Here is a 14,986-nt window from a genome sequence, read left to right as displayed (position 1 = left end):
CCTCACATTGTTCAATGGAGCGTTCTCTACTTCCTGTTACATTTTGCACGTTATTACTGAAGCACCGTGTATATATACCCCGCAGGTTGCGGTGTTATATTACCAGCCACTCAGCTTGCCAGCAGCGATAACTCATTGACCAGGCACGTTATTAAATTCTTTCACGACAGTTATTTCTTGTTGAATGTCAGTCAGTCTTTAATAAATATCTGATAAATCTTTTGTTATAGATGATCACTAGTCCTATATAAACTATAGTTATACGAATCTTTTCTCAGACAAAATTAAAGGTAACAAATTTTGCTATTCTCTATTGCAACAAACGGTAAGATTTCAGTACATTCCCTCATAAACCTACCAGAGAAACTTAGTTGTAGCAGAGATCGTAGAAATCCGTTACACTTTCCTTATAGTCACTTAATCTGCCAGTAAAATCCCGTAGTGGATAGAGTTTAAAGACGGTACTGATTTTTCTCGAGTAGTGGCATATTTTGCAGTTACTATCTCTTAATTATTTAGACATGATTTAAGCGTTTTATATTTAAAGAGCCTCTAACATTTGACAGTAGACATATCTACTGAAATAACTACTTTGTTAAGTTTCATAAAGGTAGCTCTGAACGTCAACACCAACAACACTAAAATAATGTTTTATAGACACGTCAACAACAGAATAAAATCCTTTTGGGTAATCAATCGCATCATTATGAAACACTAAAACAACTAAACACTCCAAAGATGATCGAATCGTCGGCATCTTATGTCCTTTGCAGTTTCGTATTAACACGACCAAGAATCCTAAATGATTTTATTCATGATGACACTGGCCGCACTAGCTGTGGAAGTCTACGAAATTACACAACGACAGCAGAATTGTACAAACTGGGAGTGAAATCGTGGGATATATTTATGGTTTTTTTGTGTAAAGAGCACTTCAGGACTACGAAGGGGATCTGGCATGTAAACAGTATTAATTTGTGGAAGTGTTGCAAAGACTTTAGTGATGAAAGTCACACAAAAACAGAGTGCTTCTATGCGAAAAATGTGATTACATTAAGAATTAGTACTAGAGACGGGAGAACTACTTCTTTCATTCCAGTCTCTTTCTTGTTTTAATTATGATCTTAATGGAAATGAAATTTAGGTGGCCTCGCTAATAGGTGCTAGATGGACCTAGAAGTACTTTGCTGGATTCCGTGAGAGAAGAAAAGACAAAAATAACGACCTACAACAAATATTTTATTTTCTAATTTGTGCTCTGTGCTTTTAGTGTTACATTGCTACGAACTTAAGCTATGGAGGGACCTGATTCCCAACATTTTGCAGTAGAAGTTTGAGATAAATAAGAAAATGCAGCACGTCGAGAAACGTGCATCACCAATATGGGTGTGAACAACATAGGACCGAAATATATGAAGACGTTAATGTGGATGAGAGCTTTAGCCTGCAGTCTAACTTAGAAAACAGGCTACAGGTTTTATTAGTTTATTGTGTGCAAATGTTTCCATTTGTTCATAGCTGCTACGTTCTGTATCCATCTAAACTGCCGCTATCTGTATTGAAGCCTTGTTATTACTCTGTAATTTTTACTTCTCACATTTCCAGTCAATATCAATTAATAATTCATTTGTGCCTCAGACAGTGTCCTATCACCCTACCCCTTCTTTCAGTCAAGTTGCACCGTAAAGTTCTTTTCTCGAAAATTCCACTGATGTATAAACAAAAAATGAACGATATTAGAGCATAATAGACTGTTTTCGTCAGGAGTCTCGTTGGTAGCAGTACTGGTAAAATTTTGTCTCTAGTATAATTGGGCAGGAAAGGGGTTGACATGTAAAAATAACCGAAAATAGCCAATGTTGTGCTTTATTCATCTGTATTCCAATATTACGAATGAAACTCGTTGGATTCGTTAGAAAATTTTCAGTATCGAATAATTTCATGGAGGGGATTTAAAAATGTTGCTCACGAAGATTTGTCTCACACTGATTTCGTAAAATATTTTATTTTCTAATTTGTGCTCTGTGCTTTCAGTGTTACATTGCTACGAACTTAAGCTATGGAGGGACCTGATTCCCAACATTTTGCAGTAGAAGTTTGAGATAAATAAGAAAATGCAGCACTTATGAACTGTAAAATGAAATGAAATTTTAATAAACATATGATATTCTGAAATGTGGTTATAGTTTTTTGCAAAACAAAGGTAGTGGCAAATATACATATCTTATATGTATCATATACCTTGTAACTTTGGTAATTGAAAAAAATATGCAGCTTGAAGTGTATCACATGATTTCATACTAGACGACACCTGGTCGTCATTGATATTTGTGTTCTATTTAGTGTTGAACAGAGAATAACTACATAGAGAGAAAAATATGAAACTTTCGATTATGACGCTATTTTGTCATTCGAAAACGGGTAAACCATTTACCTTACATTATAATTGACGAAGAAAACTTGAAATAATCAAATATGTAGATTTGTATGAATTACACAAAACGAAACGACACCGTTAAGTCTTCCACTCTTGCAGTTTGAAACTGCTTAGAGCATCAGTAAATCCTTTGCTGTAAACTTCTGACATTCAGCTCAATCTAACTTCCTGAGGTAGTTACACATCGATTTCATTGGACCCAGGAAGGAATCTCAAACAACGTTGTAAGACGTGTGTATTTCTATTGTCTATTGTCAAACCATAATTTATGAAAGATGTTTATATTTTATTAATAGGATTAAGTAGGAATAATTAATATTTGTCATGTTGGAAATGATTGTGGTAGCAGGGAATGTCTCCACCAAAGTATTGTTGATATAATTTTAAAAAGGACGGGAGAAACCGCGTACGGATACATTTTAAGAAAAGAGCGGGAAAGACCGCGCATTGATACATTTTGTAATGGTAGCAGGGATTGTCTGCACCAGAAAGCATTGTTAGCAGGAGAGACCGCACTTTAGCGTTCGTAGGATGTCAGTAGTAAGCGAGATGTGAAGCGAGTCGGTAGCAGGTCTGAAGCGAGAGGTTGAGAGGAGCGGTGTGCCTGCCAGCCACCAGCTATGATTTACAAGAGATTATAAACGGATGTACAGAGACATCAGCTAACTATTATCATAAGAGGAACTAATATTACTGAATTAATTATTTTGAGAAACTCAAGACTACTGAAGGTATGTTTGCGCATTGCTAGTTGTAAGATTATTGTAAAAAGTAAGTCCCATTTGAACGTTTGTAAAATCATTTCATTCAGAATATAATTAACTTCTGCCAGCAATATTGCATGTCTAATTATAATCCATCCCAAAAACCATCAACGTAAAACTTTGCAAAATTTTATTGTTGTCAAGAAAAAGTTTAACTATGAATTACGTAACTTCAGTCAAATAAATTAAAGAATAACGTCAGCTTTGCTATTGAAGAATAACGTCTACTTTGGTAATAAATACAGCCACTTATTATGAAAGCCCACCAGCAGCTAATACAGTATAGTAAAACAGTGTAAGTATATTCATGTCGCAGTTCGATGTAGCAGTCAGATGGCGATCCAGTAACAGTAAAAAAGGTAAGGAACAGTTTTGGGTTATTGCAGATAACGAATGAGGGCCACGACGACGACGACACATTCTATGTTTCGTCGAAATAATCAGAAAATCACTTTTACTAAGCAACAATTAAATTTGTATGCGAAGAAAGAGAAAGAGAATAAATTTCAAAGGGAAGATTTCATTTGTTATTATTAAGCAAGAGATAGAAATCCTAAGGGAAGGTTACATAGGTTATTGTAAAAGGGAATGATATCATTAACAAAAGAGATATGGAGGCGACGGTTATTGCATAATTACAAAAGAGGTATAGAGGAGACGGGAAGGTTTCAACGTATTCGGTAAGTTAGACGGCAATGAAGTTGTTAAGAGAAAAAGGTTAAACGCTACTCTTTTTCGTTACTCAGAACGTGCGAGAAATCTATTGGAACTTTTTAACTGATACATGACGCCTACAGTAAATTAATCTAGGGGACGCAAACAACAATTCAAATGGACGATGTGTCATGTAGTACATCGAGGTCAACCAGAAACCAATATTTTACTCACTAGCATTTTCCACATAATAGTTTAAATGAATTCCACCATCTGTTACTGCATTAGCAGCAGTGGTTCAGGCAGACATACTTTATGTGCTCTACTATTTTACCGGTTACTAAAGTTGCCTCGAATAAAATGTGCATAGATGTATAAGAGTAAAGTTACAGTTACTACTGAAACCAGACCGTTTTCTCTCATGATGCAGTGGGAACCGTATCCAGCCCACCGTGGACAACTGACTGCTATTCAAGACATTAGAAAAATACCTGCTGCAAATTACCCGCCGTCATCACTTTCAATGCAAAGAAGAAATCAGTATACAAGTGTGTATCATTTTTTTTTTAAATGAGCAGCTATGGTGCAGTCATACGTAATTTTCCGCAGTGACCTGGGTCCATAACATCTTAGCAGGGATAAGTTATTAAAGTAGCCGAAAGTTGGACGGTTCCGTTTCAGGTAAAGTAGTGTCATTCCCTTCACTGACTTGGATTAATTTCTCTGAAGCAGTCATTCTCTATCTCTCGGTACAAGAAAAGCTAAATTTGCCTCAGCAGTTCCTAGAGACAGTGATAACGTTTGTTAGGCGGGCGTCCAAGCGCTTTGATGTTCATCTCGGAGGAGATATCCATCAGCGAGCGACCTTTGGTTTCGGGAATAAAATACCATGTGAAGGAGAACCCAGCCAAGGCGCAAGCAGTGAAGACCCAGAAGGGCGCGAAAGGCGCTCCAGCATCTGAGACGACTTGAGCCAGCTTAGTGAGGGTGAAGGCCAGCGCTGAGCTCACGACGAAGACGCACGAGTTGCACAGGGCCCGCGCTGACGCCGGCATCAGGTCGTTTGGCAGCACCCACACCAGCGGGTAGCCTCCCATGTCGAAGGACACCTGCAGCAAAGTAATACGGCTCTTTTTAATTTAGCAGGTACACACGGGGGCTCCCGCTGGCTAAACCTGCCACCACAGGAATGCAGAAATGAACAGTTACCACATTTGGTCCTTATCGGAACGAACCTTGACGACGGTCACGATAAACAATGAGGGCTTAAGCTTCCCAGACAAATACTGGTCATCGCATTAGGAGCCAATGTAGGGCAAAGTAGCGAAAAAAATTGATTTTTTTTATTTATTAATTTATTGGATTGATGCCTCTACAAAGACAACTCAAAGTTGCATAACCTAAGTTTGCATAGAAATTTGTTTTAAGAAATCTTCTACGGCCGTCTGCGTCTGCCATGCTCCGCATTTTGGCGCTGTGATCCACACTTTCTTTAAGCTAGCCGTTTCTTGTGTTAATGTTTTGGACACACTATTGAAACCAACTGCGTATGCATTTAGAAAATTAAAGAAAGATATGAAGAGCAAAAAGTTAGAACGTCGAAAGCCACTGAGAGATGCTTATTTATTGGCACAGAAAGAATTTCACACATTAAAAAGCCATCAGGAAGAATGTACATATTGTGCAAGCAGTGTGGGAAATACACTTTCACAGAAGTTCTGCAGATGAGTATCCTCAGCACTTCCACTGCGGCACACCATCGTATAAATATCTTTTTTGGCAGAAGTCATTAGAAAGCCATAGATTTATAAGAATGGCCTGCCACTTGCTATTTTAAATTTTATAAGCCCAACTTTCAGATACCTAGCCAGTCCTCAACTGTTGAAAAAATGTGTACATGCGGGATTACAATATACGAATGAGAGCTACAATCGCCTTCTACGGATGCGTTGTCCAGAAACAGTGTGTATCCTCTAATGTGAAGATAGCTGCGTGTGATACCCGTCTAGTGTTTAATAATGGAGATGTAGGTCGGATTATGTGCCTGCAGAGATTAGGCTCCCATCCAGCAAATAAATGAGGATGTAGGTTGCAAGTGCTACTTTGAAATGAAGTGGCTTGCATAGAAGAGGAATTCGTGGTGGACACCATCAAACCAGTCAGAAAACTGAAAAAATAATTAAAAATAGTTCAGTCGTACTTTTGGTGAATTACTATGAAACATATTCAAGTTCGTCTAGTTGCATAAGGGAGTTATTTTCATTTCATTATTTACTTCCCTTGGACTGCCTTCTCGTTCTTTCGTTTAACACGACCTTGGGGTACGTAACATCGATCAATTTTTAATGTTCTTTTATATATATTAGCCCACTGTTGTTAAATTCTTTCTGATCTTGCTTTCCTTTCTTTTTATTGATTTTGATCTTTCGTTTTATTTTGATTTTGAATTGGAACACCTCTTTCTTGCCTTCCCAGTTTCCCTATTTGGGTCATTTCCCAGGACGTGTCCATAAAAATCGGTTATTATTTTTCTCATTGTGGTTTTTCGTTTGTTTGGTAAAAAGATTCGCTTCTGATGTCGATTAGTTAGTTCTTATGGAATTTGGACCTAGGATTTTTCTTAATATCTCCCTTTCTTTTATTTCAAGACTTTCAACTGGGCCATCGTTTGTGATGAACAGTGTTTTGGCTCCGTATAAGGCTTCCGTTATGATTACCGTGTTATAGTGTCTTATTTTTGCTGTCCATGAGCGGGACATGTTTATGGTGACTTGGAATGCCACATGAAATCTGCATATTGCTCGAGGGCATTCCAGCAAATCCATTCTTCAAGATATTTGATTTCAATACAATTTGTATTCCTTGTTCTCCTACTTTAAGACATTTCGGCGGGTTTTTATCTTTGTTATGACTTTGGTCTTTTGGAAGGAGATTTCGAGCCAAATTTTTTTCCTTGTTTTTGTAGTTCGAGAGTCCGTTCTTTGACTTCTTCCAAGTCTCGGCTACTAGGGCCGTATCGTTTACAAACGCTAGGCAACTGATTCTGGTGGCTTTGTTTTTTGTTCCTAGTCGGATTACACTATTGAGCTTCATGTTGCCCTATGTGAGTACTTTCTCTTGGGCACAGTTTAATAGCAGAGGGGAGAGTCCATCTCCTTGCCGAACACTATTTTTTTTTACCTCAAAACAGTCAAAGAGTACTTCCATAAAGGTAACTTGTGTATGTGTTGAAAACAGCTTATATGATTATGTTTGTGGTTATCTTGTCTAGATTTAGTTCTTTCAAACTGTTAGTGAGGCATTTCCACCCTATTTGGCCTTGTATTTTTCGAAAGCCAATGGAAGTGACAACATATGATTTTGTTCTTAATTTCTGGTACGCCATGGTGTTATGAAGTTTGGGATTTTTGTTCCGGGCTGATCTTCCTTTCCTTAATCCCGTCCGGTATTATTGAAATTTATAGCACGTTTGTGGCTCTGATCAGTTAAGTCAAACTTTAGAAAATATCTTGTATGTTGCATGTGCCCGTGAGAGCCCTCTGTAGTTCTTGATCTCTGTTTGGAGCCTTTATTGTGGAGTGGGTGCTTGAGTACCAATTCCCATTCATCTATACTCTTTAATTTACCCAGAGGTCTTCAAAAATATTTTGGAGAGAAACTATGGCATTTTAGTTGACATTTCAAGTTCAAGTTCTAGGATGATTTCTCCCGAGGTCTTACAGTTTTTGTGTTTGTCAGTAGTGGGAGGTTCAGAGTTAGGGTTTGTTGTTGCAGAGGAGCTAAATTCCAATTTTCTGTGAGTTCATCACTATTGAGGCGGCTTCTGAAATATTCCGCCAATATTCTTCAACCAGTCCAATTGCTCAGGGCAATATTTTTATTTTTGTCTTGTCAGTAGACTCTATTTGATTTTTTTTATGAAGTCTTATATAAGTTCCTTGTGATGTTTTTCACGAAGGTTTTGCTTATCTAAGAGATGAGTTGTTTTTCTTGGGCTTTTTTATTCTTTTGGGATTTCTGTTCAGTAATTTTCTTATACTTAAGAATCTGCATCGCTTATGTTAGGTTTTGTGTTATTACCGGTACCTCCCCCCCCCCCCCCCTGAACCTGAACCATGGACCTTGCCGATAGTGGTGGGGAGGCTTGCATCCCTCAACGACACAGATAGCCGTACCGTAGGTGCAACCACAACGGAGGGGTATCTGTTGAGGGGCCAGACAAACCTATGGTTCTTGAAGAGGGACAGCAGACTTTTCAGTAATTGCAGGGGCAACAGTCTGGATGATTGACTGATATGGCCTTGTAACACTAACCAAAACGGCCTCGTTGTGCTGGTACTGCGAACGGCTGAAAGCAAGGGGAAACTACAGGCGTAATTTTTCCCGAGTGCATGCAGCTTTACTGTATGGTTAAATGATGATGGCGTCCTCTTGGGTAAAATATTCCGGACGGAAATTAGTCCCCCATTCGGATCTCCGGGCGGGGACTACTCAAGAGGACGTCGTTATCAGGAGAAAGAAAACTGGCGTTCTACGGATCGGAGCGTGGAATGGCAGATCCCTTAATCGAGCAGGTAGGTTAGAAAATTTAAAAAGGGAAATGGATAGGTTAAAGTTAGATATAGTTGAATTAGTGAAGTTCGGTGGCAGGAGGAACAAGACTTCTGGTCAGGCGAATACAGGGTTGTAAATACAAAATCAGATAGGGGTAATGCAGGAGTAGGTTTAATAACGAATAAAATAATAGGAGTGCGGGTAAGCTACTACAAACAGCATAGTGAACGTATTATAGTGGCCAAGATAGACACGAAGCCCACGCCTACTACAGTAGTACAAGTTTATATGCCAACTAGCTCTGCAGATGAAGAAGAAATTGAAGAAATGTATGATGAAATAAAAGAAATTATTCAGATAGTGAAGGGGGGCGAAAATTTAATAGTAATGGGTGACTGGAATTCTGTAGTAGGAAGAGGGAGAGAAGGAAACGTAGTAGGTAAATATGGATTGGGGGTAAGAAATGAAAGAGGAAGCCGCCAGGTGGAATTTTGCACAGAGCACAACTTAATCATAGCTAAAACTTGATTCAAGATTCATAAAAGAAGGTTGTGCACATGGAAGAAGCCTGGAGATAATGACAGATTTCAGATATATTATATAATGGTAAGACGGAGATTTAGGATCCAGGTTTTCAATTGTAAAAAATTTCCAGGAGCAGATGTGGACTCTGACCACCGTATTGGTTATGAACTGTAGATTAAAACGGAAGAAACTACAAAAAGGTGGGAATTTAAGGAGATGGGACCTGGACAAACTAACTAAACCAGAGGTTGTACAGAGTTTCAGGGAGAGCTTAAGGGAACAATTGATAGGAATGGGGGAAAGAAATACAGTATAAGAAGAATGGGTAGCTGTGAGGAATGAAGTAGTCAAGGCAGCGGAGGATCAAGTAGGTAAAACGAAGAGGGCTAGTAGAAATCCTTGGGTAACAGAATTTATTAATTTAACTTATGAAAGGAGAAAATATAAAAATGCAGTGAAGGAAGCAGGCAAAAACCAATACAAACGTCTGAAAAATGAGATGGACAGGAAGTGCAAAATGGCTAAGCAGAGATGGCTAGAGGACAAATGTAAGGATGTAGAGGCTTATCTCACTAGTGGTCAGGTAAATACTGCTTACAGGAAAATTAAAGACACATTTGGAGAAAAGAGAACGACTTCTATGAATATCAAGACCTCTGATGGAAACTCAGTTCTAAGCAAAGAAGGGAAAGCAGAAAGGTGGAAGGAGTATATAGAGGGTCTATTCAAGGGCGATGTACTTGAGGACAATATTATGGAAATGGAAGCGGATGTATATGAAGATGAAATGGGAGATACGATACTGACAGAGCACTGAAAGACCTGAGTCGAAACAGGGCCCTGGGAGTAGACAATATTCCATTAGAACTACTGACGGCCTTGGGAGAGCCAGTCATGACAAAACTCTACCATCTGGTGAGCAAGATGCATGAATCCGGCGAAATACCCTCAGATTTCAAGAAGAATATAATATTTCCAATCCCAAAGAAATGAGCTGTTGACAGATGTGAAAATTACCGAATTATCAGTTTAATAAGTCACAGCTGCAAAATATTAACGTGAATTCTTTACAGGCGAATGGAAAAACTGGTAGAAGCCGGCCTCAGGGAAGATCAGTTTGGATTCCGTAGAAATGTTGGGACATGTAAGGCAATACTGACGTTACGACGTATCTTAGAAGAAAGACTAAGGAAAGGCAAACCTACGTTTGTAGCATTTGTAGATTTAGAGAAAGCTTTTGACAATGTTGACTGGAATACTCTCTTTCAAATTGTGGAGGTGGCAGGCGTAAAATACAGGGAGCGAAAGGATATTTACAAATTGTACAAAAAGCAGATGCCAGTTATAAGAGTCGAGGGACATGAAAGGGAAGCAGTGGTTGAGAAGGGAGTGAGACAGGGTTATAGCCTCTCCCCGTTGCTATTCAATCTGTATATTGAGCAAGCAGTAAAGGAAACAAAAGAAAAGTTCGGAGTTGGTATTAAAACCCATGGAGAAGAAATAAAAACTTTGATGTTCGCCGATGATATTGTAATTCTGTCTTAGACAGCAAAGGACTTGGAAGAGCAGTTGAACAGAATGGACAGTGTCTTGAAAGGAGGATATAAGATGAACATCAACAAAAGCAAAACGAGGATAATGGATGTAGTCGAATTAAATCGGGTGATGCTGAGGGGATTAGATTAGGAAATGAGACACTTAAAGTAGTAAAGGAGTTTTGCTATTTGGGGAGCAAAATAACTGAGGATGGTCGAAGTAGAGAAGATATAAAATGTAGACTGGCAATGGCAAGGAAAGCGTTTCTCAAGAAGAGAAATTTGTTACATCGAGTATAGATTTAAGTGTCAGGAAGTCGTTTCTGAAAGTATTTGTATGGAGTGTAGCTATGTATGGAAATGAAACATGGACTATAAATAGTTTGGACAAGAAGAGAATAGAAGCTTTCGAAATGTGGTGCTACAGAAGAATGCTGAAGATTAGATGGGTTGATCACATAACTAATGAGGAGGTGTTGAATAGAATTGGGGAGAAGAGTAGTTCATGGCACAACTTGACTAGAAGGAGGGATCGGTTGGTAGGACATGTTCTGAAGCATCAAGGGATCACCAATTTAGTATAGGAGGGCAGTGTGGAGGGTAAAAATCGTAGAGGGAGACCAAGAGATGAATACATCAGGCAGGTTCAGAAGGATGTGTATTGCATTAGGTACTGGGAGATGAAGAAGCTTGCACAGGATAGAGTAGCATGGAAAGCTGCATCAACCCATTCTCAGAACTCAAGACCACAACAACAACAACAACAACAACAACCGGTACCTCTGTGGTAACTTTCTTTTTCTTACTTCAAGGAGCCCTGTATGTTACTGAACACCTTTTTCTTTTCTTTTTTTTTTTCTGGCATATCTTATGATGACGTCCTAAGAAGTCTGAACTGATTGTGGTACCATTTGCTCAACCGTTGTTACTGAGTTAAAGAAATAAATCTCCCTTTCAAGACTCTCACAGTTTTCCTCTCAAGCAATGGGCCTAGTATACCTAACACTGATCTGTCAAATATCAGACGAGCAGAGAACATCGCGGAGAAGAGAAATGCTGTCCTCTTCGTTATTGCATCCGCATGTCTCTTTTCCGCCTCTGCATCCTCAAGTGTTTTATCAATAGCAACTGATTTTAAAACATTGTAAATTACATTAACTGATTCCGTACAAAGGAGTCTTGATGCCTGGCACAAATTTATGTCTACTGAAGTCGGAACTCGTATTTAATGCTACGATAGCTTAAAACGCTGAGGCATACTATTGTAACATTGTAGTTGCATGTGTTATAGTCCTGATTTACTGCTTAAGTTACAACATCCTGTTGTAATTACTGAAAAAAAATTCTGAAATTTTTTTCCAGAATATTTTCACAGCACCGGGAAGTCAAATGGTTCAAATGGCTCTGAGCACTATGGGACTTAACATCTATGGTCATCAGTCCCCTAGAACTTAGAACTACTTAAGCCTAACTAACGTAAGGACATCACACAACACCCAGTCATCACGAGGCAGAGAAAATACCTGACCCCGCCGGGAATCGAACCCGGGAACCCGGGCGCGGGAAGCGAGAACCCGGGAAGTCAAATTAAGTTGCGTTATAAGCTGTTGTAACTCGCAAGCTATAGCCTTTTTCAAATATACCGTTATGTTAACGTGCTACACTTCTCAATATAATAAGATTTTCATTCTATATTTGTGAAAGCAGTTTAAGAGAAATGTCGGTAGCTTCACTGATTTTATATAGAATATCATGTATGTCGATCATGATACATAAATAGCACAAATCGAACATTCTGATGGATGGAATGACATAGAACAGGCTTCTTGTAATTTGCGGCTGCTTTCGGTAGTCACCTAAGTGAACTGTGTTAAGGTAATCTAAAGAGAAATACTGAGACGTAAGAAGTTGCTGGTACGACAGAAGCAGGATGTGTGCGTAACTATAGGGATCTCCCTTTTACCCTTACAGATACAACAACCATCCCCAAGACGCGGCGCGTTATAGGCAATATAGCGGCATTACGTCACGAATAGCTATGTCATTAGTGTAGATCGCTTGTAGTGCAAGAATAAGTAAAATTATAATATCGACACTAAAAAATAGTATTGTGAATACAACAGACATAACTGCTTTGTAGAAAACTATCTTCCGCAAAACGAATGCAGGGCACGTTGATAAAATAAACCAAAGAAGATAATCGAGATACAGTTGCAAATATTTAGAAATCTTCGAAACCTCGCGTAAAGAGCGGTCGTCACGGTAGCCTTGACCACCTCATTGCCGTCGATAGTGTCAAGGAAAGCAGTCTGAAACTCCGGAAACAAAAAGGACTCTTCCGGAACCAAGTCTGGAAAAGACATGAAACATTGTCATCGTTTTTGATTTGTTCGTCTTTGCCTTCTTCTTTGACCGTCTGTCAACACTTAGGGGACCAGCTTCGCGCTCACTTTTTCCATGTTGAGATCTCTTTTAATGATGGTATGCACAGAGGATTTTGAAGGTTCAGTGCCTAAGACTCTTCGACTGTCAGAATCAACAAATCAGCCACATGAGCCACGTTTTCATAGGTGTGGCTGGTTGATGGTCGTTCCCTGCACTCCTTCATCCTTTCACTGCCATTGCGATGTAAGCGTCCGAAGATAGTGTATCAGAAAATCAGTCCATGTTATTGTTATGTACCAATTTTCCACTAGTAACAGATAGGCTGCTAATTCTTTGCAGCATTCTTCAAGGTTCACTGTTAACATTCTGACCTGTACTGTCGCATCGTATTAATTCGCGTTTGAAGATAGGTAACAGACTCATCAGATTTGTGAAGTGAGCTGCTGTCATGGCTTCCCAGACAAATGGTGTCAATGACTGCATGCACATACTCATGTCTGCCCCAGTCCGAGCGGTGCCCACATTGAGCACATGTAATGTGACTTACAAACTTGGAGAACTACTCTGTCTTCTGATACACGTAATTTTTCTGCATATTTTGTAGTTTTGACGCAGTTTCCCTTTGAAATCTTGAAGGTACCTACGAGTAACGATGTATGACCCTTGGCTTCCCGTGTTACAAAAACGACATGACAGGAAATATTTTCTTCATGTTGTTACCTCAGACTACGAAAATAGTTAAACTAACCAAAAATTTATATATTTCACTCCGAAAATATATTGTCATGAAAGTTTGTGCTTAGTTCAAAGGGACCAAACTGCTGAGGTCATCGGTAGCTAGGCTTACACACTACTTAATCTAACTTAAACTAACTTATGCTAAGGACAACACACGCCCATGCTCAAGGGAGGACTCAAACCTCCGACGGGAGGAGCCAGCGCTAACCGTGGCAAGGCGGCTACCCCGCGCGGCTTGCACAGCGCCTTGGTGACAATTTGGGTCCATCACTTAGTGGAGTCTGCGTCAAACTCGAACCCTACCATCAGCTCATACCAACTGAAAGAGGGATTCATCTTACAAGGCCCCAGTTTTCTAGAAATCAAGAAGCGATGCAGGCGATGTAGTCCTGTTAGCAAAGAAACTGGGATCGATCGTCCGCTGGCATAGCCCAGTAACGCCAAATTTCGCCGCTCTGTCCTAAAGGATATGTTTGTCGTACGTCCCACATCGATTTCTGCGATTATTTCACGCAGGGTTGTTTGTCTATTAGCAGTGACAACTCTACGCAAAAGTCGATGCTCTCGGTCGTTAACTGAAGGCCGTCGGTCACTGTGTTGTCCGTAGTGAGAAGTAACGCCTGAAGTTCGATATTCTCGGCACACTCTTGACACTGCGGATTTCCGAGTGTCGGATTCCCCAATGATTTTCGAAATAAAATGTCCCATTCGCCTAGCTCCTACTACCATACAGCGTTGAAATTCTGTTGATTCCCGATTTGTGGTTATAATCACGTCGCAAATCGTTTCACTTGAATCACCGCATGACAAGTGACAGCTCCGCCAATGCGCTGGGGTTTGTTACATTTCGTACGCGAAACTACCACCATTTGTACACTACTGACCATTAAAATTGTTACACCACGAAGATGACGAGCTACAGACGCGAAATTTAACCGACAGGAAGAAGATGCTGTGATATGCAAATGATTAGCTTTTCAGAGCATTCAGACAAGGTTGGCGCCGGTGGCGACACCTACAACGTGTTGATATGAGGAAAGTTTCCAACCGATTTCTCATGCACAAACAGCAGTTGACCGGCGTTGCCAGGTGAAACGTTGTTGTGATGCCTCGTGTAAGGAAGAGAAATGGGTGCCATCACGTTTCCGTCTTTGATAAAAGTCGGATTGTAGCCTATCGCGATTACGGTTTATCGTATCGTGACGTTGCTGCACGCGTTGGTCGAGATCCAATGACTGTTAGCAGAATATGGAATAGGTGGGTTCAGGAGATAATACGGAACGCCGTGCGGGATCCCAACGGCTCGTATCACTAGCAGTCGAGACGACAGGCATCTTATCCGCATGGCTGTAAAGGATCATACAGCCACGTCTCGATCCCTGAGTCAACAGATG

General features: G+C 39.8%; 1 protein-coding gene across 1 annotated transcript in view; it reads right to left on the bottom strand.

The window, feature by feature from the left end:
- Positions 1–4,637: 4,637 nt before the first annotated feature.
- LOC126260563 (solute carrier family 2, facilitated glucose transporter member 6-like) overlaps positions 4,638–14,986 on the bottom strand; it is a 107,970-nt gene continuing 97,621 nt past the window's right edge. Inside the window, exon 5 of the mRNA XM_049957897.1 lies at positions 4,638–4,964. Coding sequence (XP_049813854.1) covers positions 4,638–4,964 — 327 coding nt within the window. The remainder of the gene's footprint in view (positions 4,965–14,986) is intronic.

Source organism: Schistocerca nitens, chromosome 5 (assembly GCF_023898315.1).
Source record: "Schistocerca nitens isolate TAMUIC-IGC-003100 chromosome 5, iqSchNite1.1, whole genome shotgun sequence".
Classification (NCBI taxonomy): domain Eukaryota; kingdom Metazoa; phylum Arthropoda; class Insecta; order Orthoptera; family Acrididae; genus Schistocerca; species Schistocerca nitens.
This window is presented reverse-complemented; position numbering and strand designations above follow the sequence as displayed.